The 11,785-nt window shown below is 39.4% G+C and overlaps 1 protein-coding gene across 1 annotated transcript in view; it reads right to left on the bottom strand.

The window, feature by feature from the left end:
• COL11A1 (collagen type XI alpha 1 chain) overlaps nt 1-11,785 on the bottom strand; it is a 283,501-nt gene that overhangs the window by 128,012 nt on the left and 143,704 nt on the right. Inside the window, exons 30-32 of the mRNA XM_087720747.1 lie at nt 10,742-10,849; nt 3,903-3,956; nt 1,728-1,781 (exon numbers count right to left, since the gene is read on the bottom strand). Of these exons, the coding sequence (XP_087576873.1) occupies nt 1,728-1,781; nt 3,903-3,956; nt 10,742-10,849 (216 nt within the window). The remainder of the gene's footprint in view (nt 1-1,727; nt 1,782-3,902; nt 3,957-10,741; nt 10,850-11,785) is intronic.

Raw genomic sequence — 11,785 nt, 5'->3', positions numbered from 1 at the left:
CAGAATAGGCATGTGTTAGATGCTTTTAAATTTGAACACTTTTATTACCCTTCACATATACATGATATAATATTTATACGTCTTTGAAGGATTCGGAGAATTCCATATGGAGAAGGGAACCCCATTCTCCTAAAGATTAATTGTGCAAGCAATTAGGAATTCATGAGTCCCCTTTAGTTATAAATATCATTTCGCCAATTTATGTGGCAAGCTTGCAGTCCTCATACGGAACTCTGTATCTAGACATTTAAAGTGATAAATTTCATTCCCATTAAATGAAATGAAATGATAGGCAGATTAATGGCATGCATTACTTCAGTCTCACTTAATGGCACACTAAGCTACCATGAAGTATAACTGTCAGCCCATCTTTTCCCTTCTGATGACTTTCGTGCAGCTTTACATTGAGCAATCAGCTACAGTACATCCAGCTGAGTTTTATGGATACCGATTCTGTGAATTTTCGACAATTTGCTTCGTTGGCATTATGGATGTATTCACCATCTTCAACTAAAGAGCAAATTCTTGATATCTCGTCTGATTAAAAATGTTTTCTTTAGAAGCTCATTCTATTTTTGAGCTGCAGACAAGGTGACTTTTCAATGATATCATATGGGGGGGGGGAGGAGATTATTCCCCGAAGTATATTATGAACATTTGTCTTCAAAAGAAGCCCTCTCTAAGCAGTTTACAGAGTCAGCATATCGCCCCCATAGTTTGGGTCCTCATTTCACCCACCTCGGAAGGATGGAAGGCTGAGTCAACCTTGAGCCGGTGAGATTAGAACCGCTGAACTGCAGATAACAGTCAGCTGAAGTGGCCTGCAGTACTGCACCCTAACCACTGCGCCACCTTGGCTCGTATGGGTCTTTCTGTGTTTTACCATATTTTTCAGAGTATAAGACACACCAGAATATAAGACGCACCAAGATTCTAAAGAGGCAAATTTTAAAAAAGTTTTTACACTCTGCAGACCTCCCAAAAATGGCCCGTTTTTCATGAAAACAGGCCCATTTCTTGTCAAAAAAGGGGCATGCATAGCTTTTAGGAGGCTTATAGAGCACTCCTGAGGACTGCGAGGGGGGGGGGCAAAAAGTGGCCCATTTTCCCCTCATTTCTGTCTTCCCCAGCCCCCAGGAGCACTCTGGAAGCCTTCTAAAGGCTACGCATGGCCATTTTGGTGAAAGGGGTGGGGTTTCAGGAGGCCAAAAATGCTGTATTCAGTGTATAAGACGCACTCAGATTTTCACCCTCTTTTTTGAGGGGAAAAAGTGTGTCTTGTACTCTGAAAAATACGGTAATTCTTGTAAACCATCCAGAGACATTTGTATGCAATTATATCAAACATACCAATCAATTAATCAATCTCCTTTTCACTAGCCAGCTATAGGAGAAAAAAATAATAACCCTGATTGTCTATGCTTGTGCACTCTGTCCAAAATGTGTCATGGCATATCATTAAGCAGTATGTTTTAATGGGAAGCTGCATTTGTGTATAATAAGGCTTCACATTGCTTAAATTGTAGCCATAACAGATATGTACAGCATTGATTTTTATTTAAAAAGCCTCGATACTCCTGAATTGCTATCATTTCATTTTTTTTCCCTTTAGTTTGAACACCATCCAACATAAAATTTTTATAATACTATACATTCCAATCTGTATAATGTTATCAAATTCAAATTCCATATATTCATAACTGTATAGGTAAAATGCTGTGACTTACCCTTCCTCCTTTCTCTCCATTCGAACCTGAAAATCCAGGAAACCCAGTAGATCCCTGCACAAAAAATTATAAACATACTTTTAATCTATATAAATATTTAGTAAGCCCTTCACGCTGTATACTTTTGATAGATTTTAATATTGTATCCTGAAGATGATTACATTTTTGATGAAACTTTCTACTGTCCATTCAATTACACAAAATTTCTTTAAACTAAACCCAGTGTTTTTAATAGCAAATGCATTCAACAGAACTCAAAACTGTTTCTTTCTTTTTTATACTTGGGGGAGTCCACTGGAAGCATAGCATGGTAGAACATAGAATGCTGTCTTGCATCCAGTCAACCTATTTGTCTATTTATTCAACATCTCCATTGCTGTTCTCCAAAATTTGAGACAGAAATGTCTTATCTTGATTAATCCAAGGATTTAATCTGGAACTTAGGATACAACAACTTTTTTTTTAATTATAAACTATATTTAAGTAACATAAAGTATATATTTTTGCAATATATATTCTTTAAGTCACACAATCCAAATATGAATATAGATATTAACAGTTTTCAGTTACTTACCATAATTGTTCAAGTCCAGAATGCAATAAAGAATTAACAGTAAGCTTATTTATTTATTTTGAAAACAATGACATGTCAAGCTACCATTCATGGGAAGAAGACACAGGAGTAAAAGTAGATGAGGGCCATTATTGTAATTTGACTATAAAGCACAAGCTCAACATACTTAATTTTTATAAATACACACGCAAAAAACAGAGAACAGAGGTTCCCAGAATATTATATCATGGATTTAATTCCATAAGTTGTTTAGTTTTCTGGAATTGTTAGAAGACTAGTGTCTATAGCAGTGTTTCTCAACCTTGGAAACTTTAAGTCCTGTGGACTTCAACTCCCAGAATTCCCCACCCAGCTGTGCTGGCTGTGGGATTCTGGATGTTGAAGTCCACAGGACTTAAAGTCATCAAAGTTGAGAAAGACTGGTCTATAGAAAAGGGGTAAGCCACCATTCATGGAAAGAAGACACAGGAGAAGAATTAGATGAGTGCCATTACTATAATTTGACTATAAAGCACAAACTCAACATACTTAATTTTTATAAATACACACGCAAAAAAACAGAGAACAGAGGTTCCCAGAATATTATATCATAGATTTTAATTCCATAATTTGTTTAGTTTTTGGAATTGTTAGAAGACTAGTGTCTATAGCAGTGTTTCTCAACCTTGGAAACTTTAAGTCCTGTGGACTTCAACTCCCAGAATTCCCCACCCAGCTGTGCTGGCTGTGGGATTCTGGGAGTTGAAGTCCACAGGACTTAAAGTCATCAAAGTTGAGAAAGACTGGTCTATAGAAAAGGGGTAAGCCACCATTCATGGAAAGAAGACACAGGAGAAGAATTAGATGAGTGCCATTACTATAATTTGACTATAAAGCACAAACTCAACATACTTAATTTTTATAAATACACACGCAAAAAACAGAGAACAGAGGTCCCCAGAATATTATATCATGGATTCTAATTCCATAATTTGTTTAGTTTTTGGAATTTTGGAATTGTTAGAAGACTAGTGTCTATAGCAGTGTTTCTCAACCTTGGCGACTTTAAGTCGTGTGGACTTCAACTCCCAGAACTCCCCAGGGATTCTGGGAGTTGAAGTCCACAGGACTTAAAGTCATCAAGGTTGAGAAACACCGATCTATAGAAAGGGGGTAAGTGATGGAATGTGTGTATGACACTGTGGCACAAGTTAAAAAAAAATGTGATGTGTTTGCATCACATCATGGTGGTTAGGAATAGACACCTACTGGAGCATATATACTATCCATCTATGTTGTTATATTTTTATAGTTTATTAAGTGTGAGGTTTTTTTAAGAAATAAAAAAGATTTAAATTTTTCTGTAATGTAATTTCCATCCCAGCCCCCTAATGTCAAACACGACCCTGATGTGGCACTCCGTGAAATCAAGTTTGACACCTCTGCATTAGAAGAACAGTATGTAATGAATGTAATGTTTGGATTGCAGTAAGGGTGTTTTATAATTCCCAACTGGATCAATTATCAATAACAAACTCATACACATCCATTCATTAAACAAATGTGCACGTACTATTAAATCATAAATTACATATACCTCCCCAAAGCTGTAGCAAATTTACCTTAGGGCCTTGTCTTCCTGGATATCCTGGCAAACCGGGAACACCAAGTTTACCCTATAATTTAAAAAAAAAAACAAGCATTAATTTTTCATTTATTTTTTTCAAATATTTCCATATTGTAACTACTGGTAGCATCTATACTTATTGATTTGTAGCTGTTTGTAGCTGTCCGTCTATCCATAGATTGATCTATTTGTCTGTCTGTCTGTCCATCTATACCATAAATACTGAATTTGTGAGGATCAGAAAACACATTTATGAAAGATGGCATACATGAGACCTGCTCAGAGTAAACCATGGGGGAAGAAAGGGTGATTTTGGAGTATTTCAACATAAACAGCATGCAGGAAAACACCAGAATAAAGATCTTTAAGAAGATTTATTAGAGAACATTCCTCAAAATAAACAAAGTTTACTGTTGTGGCCCAGCAGGAGCTGTTGGAGCTGCCACCAGACTCCGACAGCGAGGGGCCCCATGAGTTGGCTCTGGAGGATGTGGAGGACCCTGGACAGGGTTCTGACTCTGAGCAGGGCACAGAGAGGCTGGTTGGCCACCAGGAGGCATCTGAGCCTTGGATCAATGGGGATGAGACAAGGGAGAGTGATCTGGACGCCAGCAGTGAGTTGTTCCTGGATGTCCGGCAACAAAGAGCTAATAGGCGTCAGGAACAGTTGCACAAGTACAGGAGGTAATTGCACTCAGCTGGTGGTCATTAGGCTCCTCTCCAGACTATAAAAAGACTGCTTGTGCACACGCCCCTCTTGCATAAGTCAACACATTGACTAAAAGTTGGAGAACTTTTGTAACTAGCTTGGCAGGCTGGATTGCTGCCAAGGCTTGTCTGAGTTGCTGCCAAGGTCCTTATCTGTTTGTTATGCTTGGCTTTCAGCCACCGAGGTTTTGGTTTCTTGCTATTAAAGTACATTCCAGTTAAGCTTGTCTCGGCATTCGTTACTGGACGGAGGAGGAGAGTGTCAGAACAGTTTACTATGTGAACTAGATGAGCTGACAGTACCCAAGAGAAAAATCAACAAAGGTAGTTTACTGGGAGTGACCAAGCTTTATCAAAAGTCATAGAACTGGATGAAAACTGTAAGGTTTGGAGACATCACACAAAATGAGACATTGTGCCAGGTGGGCTTCTCATTTTATTCTTCTGGAGTTCAAACCAAGAATAATCAGACCGAGGGTAAGGGGGTGGGAGGGGTAATGTAATGAATAGAAATTTTGGAAGTACTTTGCTTAGTACGATAATAGTAGCATTACTGATGACCCCTGTGCTCTTGAGAGACAATAAATTAACTTTGTGGCCTTCTGTTTGTGATGTTTTGGGGTCCTTCCCGTCTTCTATTCGCCCCAGAAGGATGGAATTAAGTACTGTTGAAGTTTTGCTTCAGCATGCCTCGGCTCTGCAAAGCACCTGGTTTCTCTGAGCAAACAAAATATTTGGCAGCACTATATTTTCTCCAAAAGTTATCTGTTTTGGAATTGATTATGTTGTCTCTCATGGAACCAAATGTAAATAGTCACATAATGCAAAAGTAAGACAAACCCTCTTGGGGGAGGGTCGTGTTGTTTGTACTGTTACACTGCTCCTGTCCTCATAAAACACTTCCCTAAGTCAGACACTAACAAATCAAATCTCCTTATCAGTGATTCTAGCAATGCATAATGAGAATACGGAATCCCCAGCTTAATATCCGTTAAATCATTGCGCTGGGAAAATACTGGCTGTCAGCCTCTGTTTTGCTGCTTACTTTTCGGCTGCCATTGAAACGGGGAGGGGGGGGCATGGTATTTGGGTGTGGGGAATATTCTGTACAGGAGAGACTGTAAGAAGGGAGTTGTTCTCACCATCTACTGCGCATGTAGCGGGGAGAGGAGTTTCCCGCCAAGGCCAACTGTCCGGCATACCAACCTGATGATGGTTTTTGAAGATGTCTCCCACATGACACCTGTGGAGTAATTGGATTGGACTATGGGCTGGGGTTACCAAGGGGAGGGGAATGGGTCATACACTGATATCTATGCTTGCCCGCGCTTTTATCTCAGATCCAGCTTTGCTTAGCTTCTATTTACTTATAACCAGTAAAAGTACTCTTAATTCTGCAAAATGGAGTTGAGTGGTTTCTTTCTTGGTTATTAAGTGACGCAGCCCTGACACTGGCAAAAATTTCATTACTTTTCTGCTCTCTGTAATACCGACTGTGCAAACAGGTGTTGTTTGGCCATTACTGCAAACCAGAGTTTGGAAGATGTGCTGTGCGCTGCCAAGCCTTGGCAAGAATTCGATAATGAAGAAGTTTGCTTTTTCAGCTGCACTTTCTCTTCAGTTCTTTTTGAGTATTCCAATGATATATCTAACTGGTTGAAGTTAGTTTAACTCTTTGCACAATGGAATATTAGCTTGAGCTAATTTAACTCCCCAGTGGCTGACAGGACCAACTGAACCCTTTTGGGTGTTCCCATGACATGCTTCTCCAATCCAGTTAAGCATATTGAATGAATAAGGATCATTGTGCTGAAATGAAATATATACTAAAATATAGAACAGTAGAAGACACAAGCAGCAATGGGAAACTAGTATGGGATTGGGAAGAATTTGAGGCCTTAGCTAAATATTTCAACTTCCTGAACTCCTTTTTTTTTACCCTGAAATATTCACTTTTCAACTTTCAGAGCGGCAGTAGCTATGACAAAGATGATGATGTTCCTGACTTGTACTTGTACTTGACGCCTCTTCACCCATCGTGGGTATAGGCGACTTCCATGGAAATTTGACGCCATGTTTTAATGGATACGGCGATCCATGGAAGCTGTTTCGGCTGGTCTTCAATGTATACATTATTCATATATACAATAATCAGGATCCTCAGCAATGTACATGGTTGTGATCCTTGAGATCTGATCAAGTAAGAAATTGTCAACGCATTCCATTCAAGAGGAAAGAAAAAATTGGGTCTTTAATACATTTCATGCCTACGTAAACAATCTAAAATCTTTACTTGTTTTAGCTTATAATTATAACTTTGCTGCTTTTCTTAGATTTATGACTCATTAGACAATTTTAAAAGATGACATATGAAAGATTGTTGCTCAAATTTGAATAAAATATTTTTAAGTATATGTTTTTAATTAAGAATCATAGACTTCGTTATTATTACTGTATAAGATGGTTTGAGTATGTATTGCTGTTATAGATATTTTTAGAGGAATCTAATATTATTTCTCAAATGTTTATGTTTGGGTAGAGTTAACTAATTTAATGAATTATGGCTTTTAGCCTTCCTGGATTTTGTGTTGTATTTTGTTCTTTGTATTTTCTCTCCAACTTGTTTATTATTTCTCTCCCCAAAAACGGAAAACAAAACAAAAAAAAAGTTTTGTAGGAAGAGTGCCAGAAATTCCTGATTCTAAGGCATGCCAAATCTGAATGCAGCTATAAATGAACCATGGACTGATAAATTTCAATAAGCTCAGGGCAATGACAGGAAAATTTGACAGAAAATTTTTCAAGTCAGAAACTAAAGAGAAAAAGAACTCAAGAACTCATCAAACTAAAGGGGGGTTAAAATTATAATCACAGCAGTGGGGGAAGGAGAAAAAATAGTTGAAGGAAGGCAACGGTTACCCAATGGTGATCTTTAACTAATAAAAATGTGGAGAGAAAAAATTGTTAGCTAGAGTGCACAACAGGGATGTGCAGTCAGGGGAAGCAGGGGAGCCTCACCACTGTCATCATGAAAAGAAAAAAAAATGTAAAAGGAAAAAGGCAAGAGCTGAGGTCAGGCTGAGCTAGTTGCTGCCAGAGTCACCGTGGATGACTCTGCTTAGTGCTTAACTATTTAAAAAAGCCTCTAAAAAAGCGCCCTCTACAGGAGGAGGCAGAAGAACGACGTGCCTCATCTAGTCTGACTTTAGGTGTTTTATGATCACTGGAGCAGAGTTAAGCAAGGGTTAAAAGCCTAAAAATTCCTGATGTAGGTGAGGCATGTTGTTCTCCCTGATGGAGGGGAGGCAGAAGAAAAAGAATGAAGGAAACTTTTTTGCAAAGGAGAAAAACGAATGCTGTCGCTTTAAATCGGAACTGAGCATGCCTGGCTGTGGAATTCTGGGAGTTGAAGTCCACAAGTCTAAAAAAATTTGAAACCCACCACTGTGTCTGTGCCTCACCAGCCATAAACCTCACCGCACGTCACTGGTGCTCAAGTAGTCCAAAATTGTAGAGCTGGCTTCAGAAGGTATAAAGCTCAGTACAAGCCTTTGTTGATAAAGAATGCAAAAAAAACAACAGAAGTCTTTTGTGTGTGTGTGTGTGTGTGTGTGTGTGTGTGTGTGTGTGTGTGTGTGTAATTTCAGAATAAAGGCAAGTAACATAATTAGTGTACCAACTGCTCGATAAAGATGTTAAAAGCAAAGTGATAATTTTAAAAAGGTACAGCTACGCAGGTTTTATTTTGATTGTTTTCTTTGATAACAAGGTATGCGTTCCACAACCTGTAGTGAACAATGATCTGAATGAACCAATGCATTGCAATTGTTAGTTATTCAATTTATAATCAAAACTGAGCAAGAGACAGCAAAATGTTTTGCTTACAAAAAACGGCAAACATACTTTTAGGATGAATCAGTAGTTATGTCGTAACATTTTCAAATCAGGAAAAAGATAATCGTTCTGTTGAACCTTGTGTTTAAATCTGAGCTTGACAACGTAAAGGATTACAGAAAAAAAATGGGACACAATCAAGGAACGATAATGAGGACAATCAGAGAACTGCAAGATAAATCCTATATGTAAAAAATTCTGGTTAGGTTTAACCTTAATAAGAAGGACAGAAGGGATGCGATAGAATGGACTGTCAATAACTGAATGGATGTCACACAGGAAAAGGCCAAGATTTATTCTCTATCAACCCGAAGTATGGGATTCAGAGTACAGATTCTCAATGAATGTTAAAAAGAAACCTTTTAATACTAAGAGTAAGTTGACAGCAGAACCAACTACCAGCACCGTGGGGTAGAAGAGCTGGATGTCTTGAAGGAGATACTTAATAGACATCAATCAGAGATATCTTAATTCTTGCACTGAGTAGAGTATGGCCTCAATGGATTATTTCATATCTAAGCATCTATGAACCCTGCACAAACTGTGGAGGAAGATGCAGATTGCTCTATAACCAACCTGTAACAACTTCACGTAAAGATACACTCATGTAAACCTTTGCAAAATTGCACTAACTCTGCCTTCTTTTTTTTTTCTGCCCAAGCTCTTTTCAGTCGAATTCTATATCTATCGTAATACTTCCCTATCGAAGTAGCACAATAGGAATTAATTTAGGTTGTGGGAGAAAGCGAGTTTCGTATATTCCTGTTTTTTTTATGGAATCGGAATTTAATGGGAACTTAGTGATAACTTTCCAATTATGCTACCATTTATCCATAATTATAATAGTGGTGTTCTTTATTCATGACCTTTTAAACAGCTGGCAAGATGTCTTGAAACATTATAAGGATCATTAATTCCAAATAGCTCCCAACAGTTAAGTCAAGCTGAAAGGAATATTTTCTGGAATGAATGATCTGACTTTGAAAGTATTTTTATGACAGCCTTATAAAGCTCTCTAGCATCAAATTATAACCTTCCTTTCTCTTTTTTTACATGGAAACGGGATCACCTGGGGAGAACCATTCAAAAGATTCTTATAAACAAGCCTGTCTTTGATCAGATCACCGATGCAATCAAGCAGAAATGCAATTGAATGAACGGCTATCTACACCCCAAGTAGAGAGAATGGACACCTGGAAGTAATTTGGGAAAGGTGAAAGAATTCGCCTAAATATACAGACATTAGATGCAGAAACACAATCGTGGAATAGTCAATTAAGGGACTATTTCAGAAAGTGAAAAAAAATATTGAGGAGACGCTACAGACTATTCTTGGTCCATTGCTCTACCATTGTTAATGAACTGTGGTTCTTCTTTTCCTCCCTTGATAAGAAACTGTGGTTTTAAGTGAGAGATTTGGTTTTCCACTTTACACCTCTCACTGACATCACAGTCATCATGTAAAAACGTGAATTGTTTTTCCCCCCTTATGGAAAAAAGGGACTCATGTGATATAGGTTCTCATAACTCCAAACATATGACAAATCTGAGGTCCCCACATGGTCTACTGTTGTGGCCCAGCAGGTGCCATTGGAGCTGCCACCAGACTCTGACAGCGAGGGGCTCGCTGAGTCGGCTTTGGAGGATGTGGAGGACCCTGGGCAGGGTTCCGACTCCGAGCAGGGCGCAGAGAGACTGGTTGGCCACCAGGGGGCACCTGAGCATTGGACCAGTGGGGAGGAGACAAGGGAGAGTGAGCCAGACGCCATTAGTGAGTTGTTCCTGGATGCACGCCATCGAAGAGCTACTAGGCGTCAGGAACAATTACGCAATTACAGGAGGTGATTGCACTCAGCTGGTGGTCATTAGGCTCCTCTCCAGTCTATAAAAAGCTACTTGTGCACACGCCCCTCTTTGCAGAAGTCAACACAGAATCGAATGTCGGAGAACATTATTGTGAGCTTGGCAGGCTGGATTGCTGCCAAGCCTTATCTGTGTTTATTGCTGCCCAAGCTTGTCTGTGCCGGTTTGCTGCCAAGGACCTGTTTGTCTGTTAATTAAATGCCGTAATTTATCTCTGGCTCGGAGTGTGCTCGGGTGTGGAACGAGGAGGTTCAGAACAGTCTACATACACGATTCCATATGGCTTTTGTGTTTCAATTATTTCCGTCACATTCTTGCTACTATTGGGCCAATCAATTCTCATAATAGAAATATCCAACCATTACTCACCTTTTCTCCAGCTTGGCCAGGGCCACCTGAGTCTCCTGTGGGACCTGCGCGCCCTTTGGGACCTTCAGGGCCATCTTCTCCTCGTGGACCAATAGCACCAACTTCACCCTTAAAAATATTGTGTAAATAAAAAAATAAAAAATTAACCACCTGTCTCCACGATAAAACAAAAACAAAAAAACCCTCTGAACACTAATTAAAGCCCACCTACTAACTCTCCCAAACTAAGTTTCCTCCTAAAACTTTCTAAAGACAATAGCTAAGGAGCCACCCCAGAGAGCAAAAAAGTTGGCATCCCTTTTCTTTCTTTTCTATAACTTCAGAGGTGAGTTCCTACCAGTTCGCACCTATTCGGTAGAACCGGTTCGTCAAATCTACCGAACCGGTTAGAAGAGGTTCCACCAGTGGACCCGGAAAGCAGGCCACACCTACAGAAGAGGTTCCAAATTTTTTTTTGAAACCCACCACTGTATAACTTGATTATTCAGCATCCTCATTAGTTGTTCTGGATAAAATCAGAAAGGTTGACACTACTAATTAGAGCCAACTGTGATACAGGAAGAAATCTCCATTCAGTTTTTTTTTTCTTCTTCTGTAAAACCTTTTTGTTCCAGATCACTCAGGATTTATCACCTGAGCCATGGTGGCGGAGTGGTTAGAATGCAGTATTGCAGTCTAATTCTTCTGACTGCCAGGAGTTCTGATTATTTCAAGGTTGAGTTAGCAATAGCAGTTAGACTTATAGCAGTTATATACCGCTTCATAGGGCTTTCAGCCCTCTCTAAGCGGTTTACAGAGTCCGCATATCGCCCCCAACAACAATCCGGGTCCTCATTTTACCCACCTCGGAAGGATGGAAGGCTGAGTCAACCCTGAGCCGGTGAGATTAGAACTGCTGAACTGCAGTCAGCTGAAGTAGCCTGCAGTGCTGCATTTAACCACTGTGCCACCTCGGCTCGAGTTAGCCTTCCATCCTTCCGAGTTCAGTAAAATGAGGATCCAGATTGTTGAGGGCAATATGCTGACTCCGTAAACCACTTAAAG

Source organism: Thamnophis sirtalis, unplaced genomic scaffold, assembly GCF_051295495.1.
Source record: "Thamnophis sirtalis isolate CommonGarterSnake01/CBP01778 unplaced genomic scaffold, rThaSir2_p1.2 scaffold_7, whole genome shotgun sequence".
Classification (NCBI taxonomy): Eukaryota; Metazoa; Chordata; class Lepidosauria; order Squamata; family Natricidae; genus Thamnophis; species Thamnophis sirtalis.
The sequence above is the reverse complement of the archived record's forward strand: the minus strand, read 5'-3'. Positions and strand labels throughout refer to the sequence as shown.